The sequence below is a fragment of the Mastomys coucha genome, unplaced genomic scaffold (assembly GCF_008632895.1).
Source record: "Mastomys coucha isolate ucsf_1 unplaced genomic scaffold, UCSF_Mcou_1 pScaffold15, whole genome shotgun sequence".
Taxonomy (NCBI): Eukaryota; Metazoa; Chordata; class Mammalia; order Rodentia; family Muridae; genus Mastomys; species Mastomys coucha.
Genome location: NW_022196897.1, coordinates 49,267,394 through 49,291,767, shown reverse-complemented (window position 1 = coordinate 49,291,767; position 24,374 = coordinate 49,267,394). Strand labels below are relative to the sequence as shown.

General features: G+C 42.1%; 1 protein-coding gene across 2 annotated transcripts in view; it reads left to right on the top strand.

The window, feature by feature from the left end:
• The window catches only part of Dpp4 (dipeptidyl peptidase 4), an 81,411-nt gene that overhangs the window by 35,917 nt on the left and 21,120 nt on the right, over nt 1–24,374 (top strand). For both annotated transcript variants that reach the window (XM_031370423.1, XM_031370422.1), the window contains 12 exons: nt 1,271–1,431; nt 3,364–3,476; nt 10,752–10,887; nt 13,063–13,107; nt 15,035–15,142; nt 15,403–15,470; nt 16,437–16,490; nt 16,883–17,004; nt 18,537–18,584; nt 18,819–18,917; nt 21,388–21,457; nt 23,529–23,723. In XM_031370423.1, the coding sequence (XP_031226283.1) occupies nt 1,271–1,431; nt 3,364–3,476; nt 10,752–10,887; nt 13,063–13,107; nt 15,035–15,142; nt 15,403–15,470; nt 16,437–16,490; nt 16,883–17,004; nt 18,537–18,584; nt 18,819–18,917; nt 21,388–21,457; nt 23,529–23,723 (1,219 nt within the window). The remainder of the gene's footprint in view (nt 1–1,270; nt 1,432–3,363; nt 3,477–10,751; nt 10,888–13,062; nt 13,108–15,034; nt 15,143–15,402; nt 15,471–16,436; nt 16,491–16,882; nt 17,005–18,536; nt 18,585–18,818; nt 18,918–21,387; nt 21,458–23,528; nt 23,724–24,374) is intronic.

Here is a 24,374-nt window from a genome sequence, read left to right as displayed (position 1 = left end):
TCCTAAGCTTAAGATTCTAGAGTCTATACTTTGGTTCTTATTTTGACACCATCAAATGAAGTGTAGATTGGGACTTTCTACCATCATCTACATGTTTATCAGTTTTCTATCACTGTAAAAAAAAAAAGGCATAAGAAAGCATTTTAAAGGAAAAATTTATTTTGACTCATGGTTTCAGAGACTCAGTTCCGGCTCACTTGGCCACTTGGCCACATTGCTTTGTCTCTAGCAGCCTGGGAGGTATAGCTTGGAAGGACATGCTGTACAAGCGGGTTTTATTTCACAGATATAAGGAAGCAAAGAGGAAGGGCCTGAGGTCCCAAGATCCCTTTCATGGTCACAATCCCAGTGACCCAAGTTCCTTTCAAGAGGATCCAAATCTTAAACTAATCGCCACTTCCTAGTTTCACCCCAAGCTGGAGGCAAATACTTTAGCTACATTAGTTGCTGGTAGAAGTCCAGACCCACACCACCACAATCTGAATCTTAAGTCTCCCATTGACAAGGCAGATCTGAGTATTTTAGAAGCCTAAGATCAAATGTCCTGTGAACAGGTCCCCTGATATTCTTAGTGAGGAACTGTCTCTGTCAGAGCTTGAAAAGGAGTCCTTCAATATACTTGAAAGCCATGCCTTTCTCTCCATTGGGTCTACCTTTCATTTTTTTCTCTGTATATTGGGGGAAGAGGTTAAGGCTTTCAGTTTCTAGGCTGGGCAAAAAAAAATGTTTCTCTATAGGGGTCTGCAGAGTTTTCTCCATTCGAAACGCATCCTTTCCACACCTTATTTGTGCCAGAAGAGTAAACTTTGGGCACCATATTGGTTTGACTGTCTAGAGCTAAGCACCACCCACCAGTACCCGGTGGACTCAGTGCAAACTCAGCCCAGGCAGGGAGAGGATGCTGGCATGTTGACTGTTTGAAAATTAGAAAGGAAAATCAGCCTCCTGTGTGAAATTTACTTTTAGTATGTTTTGAGGCATAAATTTAGAGGATTATAAGATAAAGAAAAAATATAGAGCTTATATCCAATATTGCATACTGAAATATTCTAAAATGGTCCAATGGGTGACTTATTTTTACAATCTAGATATATCCTTGAAGGTTTTATTTTTATTCATTTGTATTACTTCAATTTTGGAATCCCAGCAAATGTGAAACGGTTCATTAGTTGAACTCTACTATAATTACTAAAGCTAATGAGAACAATATTTTGAATGCCAATGCCAATTTATCAGCTTTCTTGTAACAGAACAATTTATGTCTTTTCAGAGGAAATCTTTGGTGCCTACTCTGCACTGTGGTGGTCTCCAAACAGCACTTTTCTAGCTTATGCCCAGTTTAACGACACAGGAGTGCCACTCATTGAATACTCCTTTTATTCTGATGAGTCATTGCAGTACCCCAAGACAGTGTGGATTCCATACCCAAAGGTCTGTGCTCCCGCTCACATCATGGTTCTGCGATTTGATGGGGGGAGAGAGTGGTTGCATTTAATCCCTTCCTGCTAATGAAAATATTGTCAGTCTCTCTTCAACAGCTTTCTGTGATTTCTCTTGCTGAAGTCAACAGCATCTGGGCAATTTTAAAGTATTTTTATTATCCCAGGAAAGAGTGTGATTTAAGGTTTTGTAATTTCTCCAAAAACTCTAAGAAATGACAAGCAGAAAAAGATGGTGAAAATGATTTTGAAAGAGGTAGGGCGGGGTAGGAAATGCTTGAATGAAAGGAAAGGGAGGCTGTAATTGAATCAGGAGCTCATCTCATTTGTAGAAGTTGGAATGAGCCCGAATTGAAGTTGAAAAGCCTGGTTATATATCAGATTGTATTACTAATTAACAGGATACAGTGCATGACGAGTTTCAGTGGCTCTGTTACAGGTTTGGCACTGACGTGAGTTTTGCACGTCCTACATTTGAGATAGTCGTGTCGCATCCTGGGTTTCAAGATTGTTCCCTGCTATCCACGCTGTGTGTATTAAAATCAAGGATCTTTGTCAAGCAGTATAAGCCAGGAGAGGGCTTTAGAAGGGAGCCAGGAATTCTTCAGCACCATAACAAAAAACGGCCACAGCATCGTAGTCGTCTACAGGAAAAGCTAACAACGTATTTCTGCCGTAAATGATTTGGAAAAAAAGGGAGTTTTTATTTTTACCAACTCACTTAATTTGCCTTATGAAGATCTGCCATTTTAGGAAGGGAGAGGAAGTTAAAAGGAAAAAAGATCCTAAATTAAATATGGAGATGTGTTTTCAGAGAATGTTATTTTTTGATGAGTGAAACTGAGGGGGAAAAATCTCCATAAAACAGTCTCTAAAAATCATATTATTTCTAACTAATCTGTCAATAGAAGATCGTGTGTACATCTTTAAAGGGTTTAGAGACTTCTGTTGTAATATTGAGTGTTGAGCCCCAACATGGTTAGCCTGGGCTTAATGCCCGCTTCATAAGCACAACTGGCTCTGGCCTCAGGCTTATTTTCCTGGTGGACCAAGCCTTTGATGCTATACAAGTGATATTCACAGTGAAGCCACCAAAAACTTTTGTCCTGTAGAATCAGAATATATTGGCAAATGATAGAGTTGCTTTTTTAAAAAAGACATTTGTCCCCCATGTTGGGATCATAAAAAGAGAAAGAGCTATAAGAATATGTTCTGGCAGGGTATGGGGGAAGGGGATGCCTCGGCGGGCCCATGAGGCACCTCGTCCCCCTGAGGGACCAGACACATGCAAGTATAGTATAGAATAGAGTTTATTTAGGGCATGGGGAGGGGAGTTAAGAGGGTAGCAGAGGCAGAGAAAGGCAGAGAGAAGGAGAGAGTAGAATAGTAGGGGGAGGCCATGACCACGTGGAGAGAGAGGGGAAGGGAATGGGGAGAGAGGGGGAAACAAAGGGGCAAGAGGCAAGGGAGAGAAGCAGGAGTAAGAGAGAGAGGAGGGGGGCAAGCAACCCCTTTTATAGGGCCAGGCCTACCTGGCCATTGCCAGGTAACTGTGGGGAGGAGCATACCTGGCTGCTGCCAGGTATCTGTGGGGGTGGAGTTTATACAGAATGCTAACACCCCACTGGCACAAAGCACACAGATTATGAGCAAGCAAACACGCATGATTTAAATATGAGTTTGGACCTTCATGTTTTATAAACACACACAGGAACACATGTACGCACACATGAATATATTTTTTACCTGAGCACATAAAGGATTTTCTTTATGTTCGTTTTATTTCTATTAAATTGTTTGATAGTGTCCTATTGTTATAATTCTATAGCCATAATTCAGATATTTTAATGCAGTTTAAATTTATGTAATGATGAGGCTTTTTTTTTTTTAATCATTATCAATTCTGTGCTTTTTTTCCCCCTAGGCAGGAGCTGTGAATCCAACTGTAAAGTTCTTTATTGTAAATATAGACTCTCTCAGCTCAGCCACTAGTCCGGCTCACATCCAAATCACTGCTCCTGCATCTGTGGCAACATGGTAAGACGCTCCACCTGAGTGCCTGATTGTAGACTGCTTCCCGCTCGCTGGGTAAAGCATTGCACACACAGATGGCAACATCAATCATAGCCTCATCTTGTATCATTGATTCATTCTTTTGTTGGGGGACTTCTCATTGGTAGTTCTTATGATGGGCATGCACAGTGAACAGAGCAGCCAGGCATCACTGGAGGAAACAGACAATAACCAGATGAACAAACAAATATCAGTCTAAAATTCCAGGTGGTAATAAATGTGAATAAGACCACAGGACAAAGGTGAAGGTAGCTAGGGAGGGGGTTCCAGTGAGAACCCACAAGGCTAGAGTCCCACGGAGACGTGGGATACTCCGTAGGACCACTACAGGCAGGGGAAATCCAGAGTTCTATAGAAGGTATGTTCTGGAATTTTAGAGGCACCACAGGGAGAAACGGAATCCAGTGAGGGAGATCAATGGTTCTGCAGGCTGAGGACCATGCAGGATTCTCTGGGCATGGCAATGTGCTGTCTACAGCATAATGTATCTACCACAGTTGGTGGGCCCTGCTATGACCAGTTAGTCTGTAGCCAACACGTTTTTATTGTAAAGCTCCTGGGTGCCTCTTGGGAAACAATTCCCAAATCTGGGACTTGCTTTAGACCTCAACAGTGGTTTAAAAACGATTTTTAAAAAGGACTGAATACTCTCATAGTGGATGAGCTATAATTCTTCCCCACAAATCCAGAGAAATTGTGAGTCACATTTGGGCACCCCAATAGTTGATTAACTCTAAAGTCACTTGTCTAAATAATCTCAGAGGGTTGAAATCCTGCTTTGCAAGCACTGTAAGACCAAAGTAATTTTTCCTCTAAAAGTCAGAGCATGTGTAATTTTCTATATAGCTCTTTATTTCACTCTATTATTTTTGCTGGTTTGTTTTAAGTAGCAGCTACCATGTGCTGAGCATTCACTGTATGCCAGACATGGGCTTTAACACATGATCTCTCTTACTACTTAAGTTACCTTAAGTAGTTCTCTTCCCAACAGGTATTAGGACATGTCTTTTGTGCAGATAAGAGAATGAGGTCCAAAGGTTAAGAAAAAGACCTTAACCTTGGGAGGGCCTGTTCAGTCAGGCTCTCTGGATAGAAGTGGGGGGGGGACTATGAGAGTCTTTCTCTGTGATTACAGCTGGTGCCCTCAGAGACCCAGAGATGGCATCAGAGTAATAGTGAAGTATGCTGTTCTCAACTGACCCCATCAAGCTTGGTGCAAAGTGTGTACTATGCTGAAATCCACTAGCTTGGTTAGAAATAATTGTATTAATACATTTATTCAGGCAAGGAATCTTATCAGTAAGAAATTTAAATCCATCAATTTGTCCATGAAGTCCCCACCCCGAGATATAAAACTATACCCAAAGGTTCTAAAGTCTGTTGTTTCAACCCAGAAACCTCTTAAGTCAACAGTGATTTAAAAACCACAATTTATAAATTCAAGGTGTGTTAAAAGGAGGTGTGGCATCTCTAATCAGGGAAGAGATACCAAACTTTCATATAAACAGCTAGGAGAATGAAATGACCACATCAAGTTGGCGGCATTCCAAGTTGGCAGGCATTATAGGCATTCTATGGCCGGAGGGATCAAGGAAAGCTTCCTGCAGAATGTGTACCGAACGGGTGGGAACTGGTGGCTTGGAGCAGGGAAGAGGAAAGGAAAGCAGTTAGGTGGAACTCACGGGGCATGGGAAAGGCTGCCCATGGAAAGCCTGGGTGTATCCGCTGGGACTTCTCAAACTGTAGCCAATGCCTGTCTGTGGAGAAGCACAGCCCCAGAAACAGTCCCAACTAGAACTACTGTAGACCTCAAAACATAATCCGGTGGCACAATTCTGGAAGAAGAGATAGAAGATTGCTGAGTGTGTTGGGCAAGCTTCAGTCTTGCCCCAACTCCTTCTCTGGGGTTCCTGGAAAAAAAGTAGAGAGGACCCAGAGCGGTCCCTAGAACTGTCAGAACTCCACTAAGCATGAGCTGGGGAATCACAGATCGAGAACAATTTGCTTAAATCACACAGCAAGTTAACATAGAAATAGGGATAAGGACAGACACCTTTGCTTACTGAAAGAAAATGAGGACATTGACTCAGAGAAGGATTACATTGACTTGAGGAAGAGGAAACAGCCTAGAGGCATCAGGAGAGGTCTAGAACAGAGAGAAACAGTCTGAACATTGCCAGCCGACTAAAACAGCCATGAAAGAAGAGAGAAAAGGGGAGTGAGTGAGGAAGAGAAGAGAGGATGAGAGAGAGCAAATGGACCAAGAGAGGAGTTGAGGACCAATAGGACAAGAACTGAGAACCAAGAGATCTCATGGCCTAGAAGCTGAGGAAAGCAAAGCAAAGCTCAGTTCTTCACCCCTCGAGCCCCCCACCCCAACCCAAGCTACATAAGTTTGGGACGGGGGCAGGGTTAGAAGTGTTGAGAGGAGCTACAGGTACTGAGCAACTAGTTAGAATTAATGTCGAGCAGTTTCTGTGGCCTGGGCTAGTTAGTGATCTGCCCTTGGTTTCTCATTCACCAATGATGCAAATTAGTCTTCCCTGTGGAGAAAACAGCATTCAAAGCACGGTGGGAAAGTGCTGCACTCAGAAGAGTTAGCCAAGTCTTAAGGACTTAGTGTTTACTCAGCTCAAATTAGTCACCTTACTTCTTTGCTCTTACATACTTCCTTAAGCTAAAGGTGTGGGGTGAGGGCTGCCTTATTGGCTAGCTCTATTCTGTGTAGAACATATCACCAATAAGATGCCTGTCTTAGGAAATGCAACAGGGAATCGTTCTGGGGGAGAATCTAAGATATAGCTGTGATCTCTGTTAGTATTGGTGAGATTGTAGCTTTTCTACAATGAGACGCTAGGTCCACCTGGGGAAAAATATTCTCTCACTTGATGAGACAACACTTTCATGCTTTTAGTAAAAGACCCCGCAGGACCAAGGCAGTCTTGACAAGGCACACTTGGTGTCTCACTGCCTTGTGCTTCCCCTAGTTACTAGATCCTTGAGTAGACTACCAGCAAGTTCAGCACGACTCTTCCTGGCTCTGCACACTCTGTTTCTGCTAGTCTGTTCCTTCTGTAGAGCTTCCAGCAAGTGGAGTCCTGTTAGTGGCTGAGTCTGGTCTGCGCCCCTGTTAGGAATTAGAACACGAACAGGATGAGCCTCTCTACTACCCTCAGAGATTTAGGCTTGATGCTGATTAGGTTATTGGAGCCGCTGGTACGTACTGATTACTCCAAATGGGAATCCGAGAGCTCAAAATGTTTGAGAGGAAATAGTATACAATGCAGATGTTGTGAAATTTCTGACTTTCCCTTTATAGTTGTGTTTCCAGGGCCAACTGAAGCAAGACAAGATCTGTCAGAGAGGGGTCAATTTTATAATAGTAACTGGTGCCCAGCAGAGTGTCTGATATTGTAGAATAAGTGAATAGATAAGAAGCCTGGTGGTGAACTAGAGGGGCTGGTAGGTGAATGGATCGGTGGATAAGAAAGTTGGGCTTTCCATGTGTTTCTGTACGTGTGTGGCACAGTGTCCGGTGAACAGCCTGAGGGGCCCATCACACCCAGCTGATGATTTGCCCTGTCCTTGTTCTCCCCGACCTTAAGGGACATAGTAGATAAAGACTCCCTCTATCTCTCTGAACACCAGATGACCCTTGGTCTACACACTAGGCTCATCAAAGCCTGATATTGCCAGGCAAGAGAGGTAAACTGGTGTTCCATTGCCCTGCCAGCATACAGGTGATGCCTGTAAGAAAGCAGACTGATGAGGGCTTGTGTGCTACACAATGCTGTTTCCCTTAATCCTCCTGCATCCCACCCCACCCATCCCTCTTCTCAACAATCTGTCAGAGGACCCAGGAGGGTTGGCATCCCTATCAGAGCAAAGGGTGGCATGGAGCCCAAGGCCGGCACTGGAAGTACGCCTGCTTCCTCTGGTGACTCACTGAATTAATCAGTCCCAGTCTGCAGGGGCTCTGGGTAGCATTTTCCCCTCCATCATTCCTTCTAGTTAGCAAAGCATAACATCATTGATCTACCGTTGAAACATTTACACAAATTAGAGGCAGCGATGTCACCTAAAAGCCTTTTATAAAATGCTTCCTCTTTGCAAGGACAAGAAGTCACTTTGCAAGATTTGCCACAGCAGGATGTCCTACAAGTGTAGCCAGATGACTTTTTTTTTTTTCATAATATTTAGCTTATACATAACTCTCAAGGAATAAATAGATTTCATTGAGGAAGGAGTTGTACACTCTAGGAACCATAAGAGTCAAATGTGCTAGTAGGACTTCCCAGTGGGATAGGAAAATATTTACAGGAGGCACAAATATAGACAGGGGAATCTGAAGCCATCTGCCTGATTTGAATTCTGGCTCTAGTGGTTTCTGATTGGTTGATCCTGGGAAAGTTACTTAATATCTCTACACTTATGTTTCCTCATCTGCAAGACAGGAACCACAGTTGTACCTGTCTTACAGAGTGGTCATGAGTCGTATGGAAAGTAGTCAGTTTCTTGCACAGAGTCAAGATCACATGGGTATAAACTCTTATAAGTCCAGAAATTCACTGCTTTGACATGAAAACCAACCAGATTCTCCTAGTGACTGATGCATTTCCAAAACTTTGAAGCCTTTGTTGGGTTTCTCTGCCCAACCTAGGACAAGAGACCCAGGTTCAGAAGGAGACTTGGCTGTAGGTGGGGGAGGCCCCAGCATTTCCTGCTCACTCACTGCAAGAGAGAAAGTTTGTTCAGGAATTGGCTCCCTCCTCAGTCAGCGTGTTATCCTGGTAGTTGGTAATTCTGCTGGTAGCATGTTCTTTTGTTTTACAGTGGGGGCTTAAACTGTTGAGTCCAGAGTTCAGGTAAGCCAACATCTGTTTACATCTTTTTCATGATTCTGAGTGTCACCTTGGCATGATGTTGGCTCAGGGCTGTGATTAGAAGGAAGTATATTTATAAAAATGTTTTAAACTGCTACCTTGGTGAAAGGCCTCCACTGAGCCCTCTCGGAGTACAGAGTCCATTCTGAGCCACTGACAGTGACTAACGTATCAGACCCAGGTTCATTAACCTTTATCTAGAAATGGACAGGGAAGGTGGCCAGGTCACATAAAGTGACCAATGCACATGAGTTTCCTGGCTGCTCTCCCACATTCCATTACTGAGTGTTTTCAAATGGCAGAAGTGGCTTTATAGTGTGGAAGGCCAGGCCTACCGCTTTCATAGATAAAGCTACCTACCATAGGTAACATGGGACTTGAAAGAGTTCTCTTGCTCTCACTTGCCTTTCTGCAACCAGAACACTTTTTAAAAGAGGAAGAGTGTTTCTGGGTGCCAGCATGTGTCTATAAGTAAAGAAGCTTTCTCTCCCTAACAAATGGGTTTACAAATATCATCAGATTCTCCATAGGGTTTCCTTTCCCATTTTTGAGACATGGTCTTTTTTCGTGGCCTTGGCTGGCTTTGAACTTCCAACAGCCTGCCTGCTTCAGCCTTCAAGGAGGAGTTGTGTTGGTAGTTATGTTTGTTTACTGAATCTAAATGGGCAAGAATGAGTGGAGTAGAACCAGGGCTAACAGAGAAGAATCCATGATTCAAATCCATCCTGGCTAGCATTCATTTTCATATCATTCACAGATATACGTGGATTTACATTATGAAAGGGACAAGAACCATAAAAAAATTTAAAAAAAAAAGAAATGTATGGCATTGCGATTGAACCTTTATATTGAAACATAGTCACTCATAGCATTCTCTCTAGTTGCTTCTATACTGTAGCAATGTGACAGACAACATGTAGACCACAAAAACTGAAAAAATTACTATCTGGGTCTTCACTAAACATTTCTTAATCTTTGGTGTAGAATATTAATTTTGAAAAACTTCATTTTTCTGTACCTTATTTTTGATTCTTCCCAGTTATTTGCAAAGTTATATATTACTCATCCTTAAGAGTTCAGTCTCCTCCTACTCACTTGACTCCCCTGCTTTGGGCGCATGCAGAAGAGCTGGCCTAGGTTAAGGTCCCTGGCTCCTCCCCAGGAGGTGGAGAGGCATTCTCAGACACTGCACCCTGATTAGCTCCTGGATGCTAGGGACACTGATATAGCTTCAACAGCTTTGTAGGAAACACACTGACAGGGGGAGTGTGTTAAATTACTAGAAAATTGCTAAATTACTCTCAGGCAGCAGAGAAGAGTTGGTAAGGTTCAGCCTTGACTCCCTGGTACCAGGGGTCAGGATAGGGACTTCACTGTCCTAAACATGTGGTTTCAGTCACATGAGTTAAGCCACTTTAGGATGTGTCTGCTGCCTTTTCTGTTAGATAGGCTTTAACTTCTTCCAGAAATTAAATTGTATTTTAAGCTAGAGGGGAGAGAAAGTGTTGTGTGATTAAATGGTTCTCCTAATAATGTAAAGTTCTACTTCTTATTAGCCTATGTCTTAGGGTTTTATTGCCTTGAAGAAACAGCATGACCAAGACACCCTGACTACAACAACTCTTATAAAGAAAGACATTAAATAGGGTTTGGCTTACAGTTCAGACAGAGGTTTAGTCCGTTATCACCATGTTGGCAAGCATGGCCGCACACAGGCACACGTGGAACATCTTGATCTGATCGGAAGGCAATAGAAGAACCAACTGTGTACCACTCAGGTCAAACGTGAGCATAGGAGACCTCAAAGCCCATCCCCACAGTGACACACTTCCTCCAACACACCTAAGAGTGCCACTCCCTCTGGACCAAGCAGTCTATGGGGCCATAAATCAAACCACAGCAGACTAGATTCTTTTCGATCAAGTAAAATGTTCATTTGCAACGAGGTCTGAAAAAACTCATATTTTTTATATATGTGTGAGTGTGTGTGTGTGTGTGTGTGTGTGTGTATACTAGCATGTGTGTGGGCTTATGTGTGCTCATGCTTATAGAGACTTGAAGTTGACGTGGCGCCTCTTTATAGATTGTTCTTTACTCTTATTTATTGAGCAGTGTTTCTGACTAAACCCTGAGCTTGCCGATTCAGGCTAGTTTAACTACAAGATTGACGGAGGGATCCCGTGTCTCTGCCTCTTAAGTGCTGGGATTATAGGTGGCCACCATAGTTGCCTGGCTTTTACTTGGACTGTGGGGGTCAGAATTTTAATCTTTACACTTGCAAGACAAGCACTATATCCACTGTGCCACCTTCTCAACCACACAATTTCTAAAACCCTTCCCTTCTTCTTATCTCCAGGGATCACTATTTATGTGATGTGGTGTGGGTTACGGAAGAAAGAATTTCATTGCAGTGGCTCCGGAGGATTCAGAACTATTCCGTGATGGCTATCTGTGACTATGATAAGGCCAACGGAATATGGAACTGTCCATCGGTAAGATTTCACTGGGATGCTCTGCTGTTCAAACAGCATGTGACATGAGGGATCTTCGTCATCCTCGTGAGTGGAGGTTGGGATCAGTAAACGTTTTAGTTTCTTTTCTTCCTGAATCCATATCAGGAAGCAAGAGGTCAGTCTTGCTGTCGGATACTTGATATCTGAGGGAGCTTCCATTTCTTTTTGGCACACTAGTTATGGTGTGGTAGATGTGGATATCATCATTTGGGAGGGGGGAAAGGAGTGGCTAAAAACCCAGACGACAGACGTTGATGTCGGAGCTCAAAATCAGGATGAGGACTAGAGGTTGCAAGCAAAATGTAGGTTATTTTAACAGGTGAAATATAAAAGGTGGAAAATATCTAGCTAAGCATGTGGGTAACAAAACAAATTCCAGGAAGGCACAGATCTATTACTAGACTGTAACAATTTCTAAGCAGAAACTCGACTTAGAACCTAAACACAGAACCATCAGTCTGAGAGGGAGGCAGTGCTGAGGGAAATGGAGTGATGATCCAGTTGTGAGCTGCTGAGGTCCCAGACAGGATACTTTGAACTCCTTTGAGGCTGAGGATTTCAGCAAACTGCCTTGAAAGCCAGCAGCCACAGGACAGACTGAAGCTGAAGTCTAACACATATAGGTCATGACCACTCTGTGCCTCCTTTTTCTTTCCGGTCATGAACCCTGCATTACACACACCTACCTGCTAGTATCCTAAACGGGCAGAGGGCAGAAAATTTGAGTGATGCTCCATATCTTGACACACTCATTTGTTTATGCAAGAAACATTACATTACTTAAAATGTCCCCACCTCGTTGCTAAGCTATGGGATTGTTTTTTAAATTGACTAAACAGCCTGCATTTTCCAAAAAATGTTTTGTTTTTTGTTTTGTTTTTTTTTTTTCTGGTAGGGAGTGCAATTTTAAAGATATTCCGTAACACTTTCTCTGCCTTGAACATTTACAATGTGACAGGTACTGTGAAGCTTGAGGCTTAATGAGGTTAAAAAGTGCCTATGTCATTGGACACACCTGAACCACGAAACCCAAAGCTCTTTGCTTTCTGCTGACTGACTCATCACAATATCAGGATATTGCGCCGTGGGAGGGTTTAAGATAGATACAGAGGGTAATGACAGATCCTCTACTGGAGTGAGGCTTGCAGGAAGATAGAGATCCATCTAGGATAAGATGTCCTATGTGAACAGATAAGAGATAAAGTTCCCTGTAAGCTGAGGATTGTGTGAGGACATCCATAGTGAACAGCTTAGAGCACAGAGGGACTGAATGTGCTTACCACCTAAGCTGGAAGAGAGGAACTAGATAGGAAATGAGGCCAGCGATTTAGATTTGGGCTCAGGGGCCATGCTGAAGTGTTTGAATTTATCTTGTAAAGGATGAAAAGCCCTTTCAGGATTCTAAAATGAAGAGTTTAATGGGAATAGAGTTGTCTGTTGCCAAATGTGATCAGCTAGGGGCTGAGCAGGGAGGATAATGACCCAGAAGAATAAATGATAACTGAACATCCAATTAGAAGACCATGGCAGCAGCCCACTAGGAACATCCCGAAGACGCGAATGATGGGAGTGTCTGTAGGAAAGGGCAGTAGGCTGAAGAAAGGGGCTAAGGGGAGGGCGGTTCCATGAGAAGAGAGTGAGAAGAGAAGGAATCTTCTCACTAAGATCCAAGAATAGGCGCCTGGTCTACAGGAATGCAAAGAGCAGCCTCGAGTTCCGTTCATATCAGATTTAAAAGGCCAGCTGGAGCTTCAGGCCAGCACTAAGCGACAGAGATAAGTGATCAAATGCAATCATGTGAGAAATATTAACATAAACAGATTTATAGGATGAGAGATTGTTTTCATATCTTTTGTCATATGTGTAATTTCATTTGCAGTGCATTGTGTGGGGCTAGAGATGTAGCTCAGTTGCTGGGTTATTGGCTTAGAATGCCAGAAAGCCTTGGATCTGTTTCCAACACTACGTAAACCTGAGTGTGGTGGTGGACCCATGTAACCCTTAACCCTAGGGCTTGGGCAGCTGGCACAGGATCAGAAGTTGAAGGCTTTTGGCCATATTGTCAGTTTGAGATACACTGGGACATCAAAGAAAGAGCATAAAAGGGTTTCACCATCTTCTCTTTGAAACACTGCACTGTGCTTTTCTCCTCAGGAGCAGCAGTACGTTGAAATGAGTACCACGGGCTGGGTCGGAAGAGTAAGTGTTCTCAGTTATAGACCTCATATACATCCTGACGGCTACTCAGAGCCAGTTAATGTATAGCTGCCTTATACGAAGGCACTCTGTTGTTACTGATAGAAACGTGAGTCAGCCCATGTCTCGGTATTAGCTGTATACCCAAGAAGTGGAAGGGACAAGTCAAATACCAAAGTCATGAGCAGAACTGACAAGCAAAGTGTGTTCTCCAGGCAACTGGAGCTTCCAGTGAGCTGAAAGGCTGCCAGGATGCAGAACATACTTGTTTGACCTGTTGTTTGAGTTCTACACGTTGGGGGTAGAAAAAGGCTTTCAGTTCGGCCTGGATGGCAGCCATCAGGAACAGAACTAATCCAACAATGTCCATTGCACACCTCTCTGGAGGAAACCACACATTGCTAGGCACTCTGAGCTTGTGCTTTGTCTGGGAAAGAAGGTGACCCTCAGAGACTCGCAGCTCTGCTCACCACCACCTGACACGTACATGCACAGTGCCCCAGACTCAAGGCTGAGACTGTGGAAGAAAACGCGGGGTTGGGAGGAGGGACTCCAACCACCATGACACCTTACACGGGAAGATGAAAACTAAACGATGCGACACGTAGTTTTTTAAAAAGAGTAACTAAGTGAAGCAAAGACTGTAACCATTTCACATCTCCTCTGTGAGAGAGGTGAGGCTTCAGTCCAGGAAGGCAACCATCCCTCTCTGCTGGGCTGGGAGCTACCACAACATTCCCATGTCCTTTTTTTCCAGACACTGATTGGGCAGAGGAGAGAGGTTTGCCAACAAGAAAAGTGGTTTCCTCCATGGCAAGAGACATGCTACACTTCCTCACGACTCTCTGAAAAAAATATGTTTTTTCCTCTCTGTATTTAACCAGACAGATGCCACTTTTCACACATTTCTACTAGGCACAACTCCATCCAGGGGAAACAGGGAAATGTATTAAAAAGATAAGGCTGTGAACATGGGTCTAGAGAGGGGAATGTGCTTGAGAACTCTGTAATGAGAACACAAAGTGTACTGCACGCCTCAGCTTGCTTCATAAATGAATTCACTTTGAATCACTAAATAGAAGAGGCAAGCATTTCCCTTCCTTCCCCAGACGGGAATGGATGAGAGAGGAAACACTCAGGGTGAAGTGAACCAACAATTTTAAAAGACCATCCCCTACCTGCTTGCAACATAACCAGGAAATAGAAATTAAAACGTAACATGGTCCTTCCAAGGCTGGAAAGAGACCCTCCTCTTCTGTTTAAATACGACTTTTTGAGAGCTATCTTCTACTGAACTTTTAAAAAAAGAATAAATTTTTGTTCTTCATTTCCATGCAATTGTTTTTGTAAATTGTTGATCGTCTTTAGCAAAATGAAAAGACTTAGGAAAAAACTAACTGTATGAGTGCTCCCACGGGAAATCTATGGCAGAGATTCCTGATGGCATCTAGTCCAGGAGTGGTTAAAGACTAAGCCTGACTTTCAAACCGAATTGTGTTAAAAAAAAAAAATGGGAATGAAAATTTCCACTTCCAACCTGAACCAGTTAGATAATTAGATGCCTTCTGGAAAGTGCACTTGCGATATCAAGGAAGTTCCTTCCAGCAGAGACAGTGTTTAGGTTGCATGCCATATGGTTGGGAGTCTCCATTATCCTTGCAAGATACGTTCCAGGACAATGGAAACATTTCTGTGTGTTTAGTATCTGCTGTGGTCATCATTGTGTGCATTCTCCTGTCTATCCACACCAAAGTAGCCTGTGAGTTTGTTCTGTGCTCCATATCTTCTACTTAGGAAGATGTTCATTTTGAGGCCCTTTGTTTCACCTGACATTCAAAGGATGCAGGGATTGGAGAGAGCTTCCAGAATCTGGGGTTAACCCTGGGGTAAGACTGGCACGGTGACATTTCTTTGCTCTGTCAATGTCTAGTTTAGGCCTGCAGAACCCCACTTCACCTCTGATGGAAGCAGCTTCTATAAGATCATCAGCGACAAAGACGGGTACAAACACATCTGCCACTTCCAGAAAGATAAGAAAGTGAGTGTGCTTATGCAGCAGATCCCAAGCTGACCTCCTTCCCTAACTGAAATAAAAATAATTTCATGATATTGAGCAGTGTGCATAAATAGACTGACTAATTCAACTTCTTCAGTGGTATATGGGATGAAGTGGAATAGGGCATTGATGCCCTAAAAAGCAATCTCAAGTTTATTTGACTTCCTGATATAAATGATTAAATCCTCTACTTAACTTCGCTAGGAGAGTATAATATATCTCATATTTAAAACCCCGACCAGGATTGTACATTTATTACAAAAGGAGCCTGGGAAGTCATTGGTATTGAAGCTCTGACCAGCGATTATCTGTGAGTATATTCTAATAACCAGTAAGTAAGTAGGCTATAAACCCGTGTGTTATACTCACGCCCTCTCACAGAAGCTCAGGAAAATCTCCCACAAAGAGTCGTTGATTTGGAATATGTTCAATCCTTTTTTTCTTTTTTAACATACGGAAGCCTTAATGATTTTCACATACGCTCAGCAGATTTGACACCATGCCACCAAACGGTTCTACCTCTTGGTCTTACCTGCTTTGCACTGGGGGCGGGGGGAGGGCTGCAATCTCTCGTGAATGTCCTGGGCTGCTGCAGGGGCATTCTGCCTTCTGTTAACTTCAGACTGACATGGGCCCTCTGAAAGACTGAGAAAGGCAATTTTATCTGCTGATGGCTCGGCCTTGCTCTTTGGAATATGGAAAGCTTTGCTTGAAGCGCCTACTAACAGCATACATGAGCTGTCAGCAAAAGGCATTTTTCTTTCCATTAGGATCTTGGGCTCTTCCTTCATTGGCCTCATCACAGAGGAATTTTGCCAATGCCCAGAGTAGGTTCTGAAGACTTTACAGAAGGAGCTCTGCCACTTTCTGGAATATACAGCCCCTACAGCCATGCAGCTTATGTAATAAAACAGAAAAGACAGAAATCAGGATTGGTACTTGGGGTGGGGGTGGGGTTCTCAATTTCCAGCTAGCTGTCCAGGCATAGTTTTTCTTATAAAAGCTCTGTCTTGTGTGTTTTACTTAACATTTTAATTCAGGAAGAACTCCCTGGATTCATACATTTCAGGCTGCCCAAAGAAAGTGTTCTGGGCAGAGATGGTGGAGGGAGACAGCTCCTGGGTGGGATGGAGGGGCAAGGCCGCAAGTGCGGACAGAGGGCATACACTCATGAAGTGCAGATGTGTGTTCCTGTGTGCCTGTGCCTGGAGATCAGGGGATATTTAATGTTTTTGTAAAACATATTTAATATATATTGTTTTTGTTTTCTTCTCAGATACTATATTAGTAATGAATATAAAGAAATGCCAGGAGGAAGAAATCTTTATAAGTAAGAGCATGGCTGGGATGTTGATATCAGGGGTTTTCACTGACAGATTATTCCTTGTCCCAGTCTGTCTGCCTGCCTGCCTGCCTGTCTGCCTGTCTGTCTGTCTTGTCTTGTCTTAATATTATACTGGAATTGCTATAAGTACTTATATTACTTCACTTTTTGTTCATATACAACCAAAGCGATGACTTTAGTAGGTGTTTCCTGGCATTCCCTAACTATGGGAGACTGAGGTTATCATAAATGAATACATGCATTTTATGGTGAAGAGAGCCCCTGGAGGGTTGTTGCTATGGTGGTCTGAGCCCTGAGACCAGAGCGTGACATTAGTCAGTTTCTTCTTCTCACATACTTTTTGATGAAGTAATTAATCCCCACTGTTGGCTTTACAGAATTCAACTTACTGACCACACAAATGTGAAGTGCCTTAGTTGTGACCTGAGTCCAGAAAGATGTCAGTATTACGCGGTGTCATTTAGTAAAGAGGCACAATACTATCAGCTGGCATGTTGGGGTAAGTTTGCATTGATGCGAGAAAGAGTTATTGTCTAGCTTGTGAAAGCTTCTGTCCCCACATTCCCGAGGAACAGGAGAGCCTGAGGGTTGCCTCCAGGAACTTACTTTTTCTTCTTTGCTCATCCGTCTTTATCTCTGCTCATCTGTCTTTCCTTTGGCAACGTAGGAGCCCTCAGAGACACCCGAGTCCTTCTCTACCCTTGTGATGCATGAGGTGGACCCCTTACTTTTTTCCCTCTGAGTTCACTCTTAGACACCCACGTGTTCTAGGTTTTAAATAATTATGTTATGCATTTGCCCTTAAATTAAAAAGGCAATGTGAGTGTTGGCTATCACCCAGAATCCTCACTGTCCTGTCTTCTGTTGATATTGTGACTGTTAATTTTTATTCCAAGTCTAGAAGCCTGGGCAAGGGAAGACACAACAGCATATTCAAGTCATACAGTAAGACCAAAGTACTCTAAGTGGCTTCTCTGAGTCCTCTTTTCTAATGCTGTACCAGGCTGCTTCTTACACTGAGAAAAAGAATCTAGACATTCTAAAAAAGCATAGCCAATGGAAAAGGCCGCTTCAAATTACTGATCCTGTTCTCTCCCCGATGCATCTCGTTCCCTCTGGTGCATTTCTTTAGTGTTCTTTAGGGTGGCTAAATGTTGCCACCATTTCTTGGGTATGTGCTTTTATACTATGTGCTGCTGCTCTAAAAGCTTAATATTTGTGATCTTATTTAAACCTTAATAAAACTCCCTAAAGTACATACTATCCCCAGTTTATATGACAAGATATTGGCACGTAGACACACTGATCTAACCTATCCAGCACGTTAGCCAGGATTCAAGCACAGGTCTAGCAATGCCTTCACTGTGGCTTTTCAAGCAAATATAGGAATTAAATATATCCTTTAAATGCATCAAAATTAAATAGATCACAAGATAGTTTTGCTATACATTACCTTCCACTCCACAGCTACCACAGTTGGGATAAATAGTGAAGATATGGGCTGGTGAGAAAAACACATTTCCATGCCAGAAAGAAACTGCTTATCCAAGTTAGGCACTGCAGATGTGTCTCCTGGCTCCCAGACTCTCCTGAGTGGGGGCCCATGAGCAGACTTGCCTCCATCAGGTGGAGCTGGTTCCAGAGCTCTGCCCACTCACCCTCCAAGGAGCACACGGCCTCAGAGGTAGTAAGGTTAATGTGTGGTTACAGAGAATGGGGAGGTATGAGCTGTAATTTCAGCTCGCCGAGGAGGAAACTGGGCATAGGGTAGCCTTCCCAGGATGTCCAGCTGTGCGGAGGTCCATTTCCTACCCCCCTTTACCGGAGCCCTGTGCCTTTGTAGGAAAGCATCCTTCACTTAATTACCGTTATTTGTAAGAAAAAAAGTAGGGGTAAGGAGAGAGCTAAGCTTCTTATCTCCTGCAGTAGCTGCTTTGTGTTATGTCAGACAGTAATTGCTGGTATCTTTGAAAGCTCACACATGCATCCTATCCTTATCTAAAACCTATCTTTCACTGGTTCCATTCACAGGCCCTGGGCTTCCCCTTTACACTCTACATCGCAGCACGGATCATAAAGGTATTTTGTCATACTTCTCCCTCCACCAGCTTGTAGGAAAGCTCACATGTAAATAGCACCTGCATGGGATTTTTTTCCCTTGGCGTTAGTGTCTTACCCAGGAGTTGGACATAGCCTTACTACCTGAAGTGGGAATGGCCCAGCAGCCTCAGTGCACGCTTGCTCACTGTTGTATCATGTGACTTAGTCTCTTTGTACTGTTATGAATTATACCTGTTTCATATATCTGTTTAGAGCTACGAGTCTTGGAAGACAATTCTGCTTTGGATAAAATGCTGCAGGATGTCCAAATGCCTTCAAAAAAATTGGACTTCATTGTTTTGAATGGAACAAGTAAGTTACAGGTCTTTTGGAATAGTGTTTTTTGTGGAAACAAGAATAAAATACAAATAATGTGACAGTTTGGTCTGAGAATACATGTGCTTTGTGTTTTATGAATCTAATTTAAAAGGTTATTTTTTCCTTGAAATATTTTATTACTACTACTACTTTTGCTATGTGTGTGTGTGTGTGTGTGTGTGTGTGTGTGTGTGTGTCTTAAAACAGGACTCTACATAACATGCATTTTGTCAAGAGTGTTTGTGGAAAATGTACTATAGATAGGTCAGTTCATCAAGCTAGCAATTCTGTTCTACCAATAAGCATTAATTATAAAAACATAATGGCTAAGATAAATCACACCTGGTATATTTTATCGTTGAATTATAGAGTTAGAAAATACCTAAGATGATCATGTTAAAATGTTAAGATTGTTTCTAAAATGTTTAAACCTCAGGCCTTTTGGGGGAGGGGAGGGGGTTGTTATTTCCTAATGAGCTCAGGTGGGGCGTGTGGTAAGCATGGATGGCTCTCAGGCACCTCTAAGAACAATAAGTTTATATGAGTTGGAAATGCTTGTTTCTCTTCAGTTTCTTTTTCCACTCAAGAATAATAACTTATGGGAAAGGAAGATATACCTCAGGATTGATGAGTTTTGGTTTTTAATTTAGTATAATGGGAAATATGGAGCTGAAGAGATAACTCAACTCTTGGGAGCTGATACAGCTCCTGCAGCAGACCTGAGTTCATTTCCCGGCACCCATACCCCAGGGTTTACAAGCTGTGTAACTCCAGGGCCAAGAATTCCAACACCCTCATCTGGATTCCCAGGGCATCTGCTCTTACTTGCACAAACCCACACACAAAGATACATACACACATACCCTAAGCTATTAAAAATAAAATACTTTTTAAAAGGAAATGAATAAAATATTCAAGTCCTGTCAATGTAAAAGGGTAGTAAAGGCCCTGGAAAGCAGGGCCCACTTGGGCAGAATAACTTAGCACGATGCTCAAAGGGAATGTGCGTGTGTCACCAGGGTCCTGCTAACAAACACCTTCTGACCCAGCAGGGGTGCCACTGCTCCCTGTCCCTGAGACATCTTGAATGTAAAGAGCTCATTTTGACAGTCTGGTGTGGAGTTCTGCAGTACATATGGAGCCGCCATTCTATTTCAGCGGGCACACAGTGGAAGTCCTTAGGTTTTAGGGCTGGGGAGGGCACATGGTTCAAAGGAGACAGTTGGAGGGGACCTACATGGGGGGACACTCATTAGACTCTAGTTGTTCTCACTACAGGAAAGGGGGTTGGGACATGGCCTGAGGAAGTGAGACCTTGGGACCTGAAAGACCCCATCCTCACAGAAAAACTGCACATTTACAAAATGATGGAGTTAAAATCCCTTCTAATCAACTAGTGCTGGCCAGAAAAGATATTGAATCGTGATGGGTGCATGCATTAAAAATGTCAATCAGTCTGGCTAATAGTTTAATATTTGATTAAAATTATAATAGAAAATTATTTTTTTCTTACTTACACATTGAATAAAAAGTACAAAACAATTAGGAAACACAAGTAAGATAAGCCCATCTGTATAAATATTTGACTACCGAATCTTTTTTTCCTCTTTAACCAAAATTACTATGAAAATCAACCAAGAAGTAGAAGGGAAAGTAAACATAAGAGACAGCTCTAGAGATCAGGGGGTTGGTTTTGTTTTGCTTGCTTTTTGTTTTTGTTTTTGCTTTTGGTTTTGGTTTTTTGAGTCTATAGTTTATATCTTTCTGAGTATGTGGAATTTTCATTTAGATTTATTAGACTTTGGTCTCTTCTGAGAGCAAAGAAGACTGACTCATTATTTTGAGATAATTTTTTTTTTTTATTAAACTGATGTTAAATCAAGCACAAGAATTTAAATGAACCCAAGGAAGAACCCACAGAATGTGAAAGCAGTTTATTCCACAGGAGCTGATTTCATTCTGTGAAAGACTGGGCTGAAAACAAGACTGCTTTGTGGTCTGGGATGGCAATGGGAATTATAAAATCGCTATTAAATCCAGATTTTAAAAGAGAGTTATGGCCGACTGCAAATTCTAAACAGCTTCAAGGAAATTCGAGAAGAGGAAAACATTTGGGAGGAAAATTTAGAACATAAACAAGCTAGATAAGAAGATTGGGTGCCAAAGAACAGAAGCATAAAAACAAAACATTAGGAATCCTAAAATGCACTTGTATTTTAGAAGGCATCCATGGATTTCACGGCTGTATAAGAAGCAGTTTCATTGTTTTCCCACCATAGTAACTAGCACTTGTGAACAAAACAGCTGGGTTTTATATCTTTAAAATGTCATCCTTGGCTGATTCTTCTCATTTTCTACCTAACGTAGCAAATTGGTGAAATCTGAGAAATTACTGAGAAATAAGGAATGGAGTCTCACTAATAACTATTTTTTAACTCACTGATTAATCTTTCTGCTTGTTTAGGATTTTGGTATCAAATGATCTTGCCTCCTCATTTTGATAAATCCAAGAAATATCCTCTACTATTAGATGTGTAAGTATTCAAGAGAGAGTAATTTGTCAGTCAACTGCCGCACTTCTGGGGGTGGTGTACAGATTAATGCGCACAGAGCCAGTACTTCTCTTCCTTCCTACATCATTGATTACTATTCCCCCTCCAACCTTGTACCTACAAGTCCCACCTCTGTTTTCTCCTAGCTTAATAAATGAAATAGACACGTCTCTCTGTCATAATCATATGCTTTGCTTTGCTTCCCTGGAGCTTAAGGGAGTCCCACTGGCCTTCTCTGGTTCTTATCTCCATCCTTTCTTGCTGACAAGCAAGAGAAGGGCATTTTTACTCTTCCAAGTTTTCTGTAATGGACAGGGCCAAGGAATTTCACCTTCCAAAAAAAAAAATTACTCATATATGAGTGCACGAATATGTTTGCCTGTATACATTTAGAATGCTACAACATCTAGTTTTAAGTGAAAACAGTGTTATTTTGCTTAAATGAAAGTTTTTTTAAATTTCCATCTCTAGAGAAAAGGCAAGACCCTGTAAAGGCATTTGTGGAGGACTTACTCGTTCATTGTGGGTTTGCAAGAGCAAGTGAATAGGAAAAGAGATGAGTTGGGAGGGAACTATTATTCAAGAAGAGATGTATGTACCCAGAAGTCTAGAAGCAATGAGCTATAGGGCACATAGGGGATTTGATAAAAGTTGTACATAGGGCTATATGTGTGGTAGATCTTAGGCTGTAAAGGTTGCAAATACAACAACGTTAAAATTCTTGCACTGATGAAGAATAGACTTATTTCCGATTTCAAGTTTATATTTCTTTGTCCTTGAAGTTTTAAGGACTAGCATTTGTTTATACTACGGCCCTTTCTTCCATGGTATAGAGTCTCAGAGTGAGCAGAACTATGTAAGAGCCTTGGGAAAATGAAAATCATGTGATGCTCTGGTCAGAGTCCTTAAAGAGACCCCAACCTAGGAAATAAATGTATAGACTGGGATAGAAAACTGCACTAGTCATCATTGTTATTTTTGTAAGATAATTTCCCCTATTGCCAGTATGTTTTCTATTTCTAAGATTGCACAGTACTTAAAATGTAGAATGTGTTTGACAATAGTGTCCAAATACAAATCTTAGAGATGTACTTAAAAGAAACCAGAACCATAATGGTCATGTTGCTAAATTTAAAGAATGTAAATGATGCTTTTATTCACCTGATGTAATTGTCATCTCAGAGACTTACTGTTGAATAAGCTTACCATATCTAGTTCTTTCTGAACTCTGACTGACTGGTTCAACATAGGTGTTCTGGCCTAAACTCCTCTCCAGGCTGACTGATTCAATTTGGCTTTTCTCCTCACCAAATTGCTCTGCTTGACCTCAAACTAACTCCGGCAATTTGTTCTAATCTTCTGGCTCCTTTTTATTTTCTGGCTTGTTCTGTCTTCACCTGAAACCCATCTCTGTAAAATTGTCCCAGTACAACTTCTCTCTCTCCCCTGCCATCCCCCTTCTCCCCTCCCCCTTCTTCCCTCTTCCCTCCCCCTCCCTTTCCCGTCCCCCTCCCTGTCTTCCACCTCTTCCTCTCCCCTACCCTTCCCCTTCCCTCTCCCCCTCCCTCTCTCCTCCCCCTCCCCCTTTCTACAACCCTTCCTCCCCTCTCTGCTGCTCACTTGAGTTGCCTCTTTCTTCTGTTTTCCTGTGCGTTGGGTATATACTGTCTGATTGCTATCTGATTGATCATTTTGTCTGCCCCTCAATTAGAGACCATTTTCAAACATTGCTACTTCTTTCTACAAACTACCCTTACTTTCATTGTAGGACTAAACATGTGTACTAAGGGTATGCTTGTATTTCAGCTAGAGAGATTAAAGGTGTGTGGTTTGTCTGCATTTCAGCCAGATCATACAGACATAGAAGGTCTTTGAATGTGATCCTTGTCAGAGCTGCCTTGTTGCTAGATTAAAATTCTTCTAGAAATGAACCTATTCTTGATAATTCAGTGCCTACTATGATTTTCACTTTCATGACTGAGAAAGATGCAAGTACCTGGTCTGTAGGAGAAAAATGCTAGCATTCTTTATTTAAAGGTAGAACTTTTCACAGATATGCAGGTCCCTGTAGTCAAAAAGCAGATGCTGCCTTCAGACTCAACTGGGCCACTTACCTTGCAAGCACAGAAAACATCATAGTAGCTAGCTTTGACGGCAGAGGAAGTGGTTACCAAGGAGATAAGATCATGCATGCAATCAACAGAAGACTGGGAACATTGGAAGTTGAAGATCAAATTGAAGCAGCCAGGTAAGCAACTCTGAAATGAACTTAGACACCATTGACTTTTGTCTTTCTTCCTTTCTTTCTTTCTCTCTTTCTTTCTTTTCTTCTTTCTTTCTTTCTTTCTAAAATATGAAGAATTTGAAGATTTTGGAGGGTGAATCTATAATCCTTCACCTCTGTTAATTTTTAGTGTAATATATAATATACATATATATAATATATATTGAAATATGAGTCACTATAGATTTATATGAAGCTTTAGATAGGCATTTACTAAGTTTTTTCTATATGGCTTGATATACACTAGTGTCACCCAGAAGTGGAGGATGAACTCCATGAAACACGGGGATAAACTGAGGGAGGAGTGACTGTGTTAGTTAGACTTCCGGGTGCTGCTACAAGAGGTCTGGCAGAAGGAGCTTTCAAGAGGAAGGATTCATTTGGAGTCCTGGTTTGAGAGATGTCAATCCATTATTCTTGGCTCAGTTGGATAAGGACAAACCACAGTATTTTGAGCCCTTTCTTCTGTGCGCTTTGATGACAATTTTCACTTTAAAGTTGTCAGAAAACAGCCAGCAATTATCATGCCATGCACTGAATGCTAGGCTGTCCTGACATTTCCTCCCTCAAATAAATTAGTCTTTTACCACGAAACCCAGCCTTCCACAAAGTCTT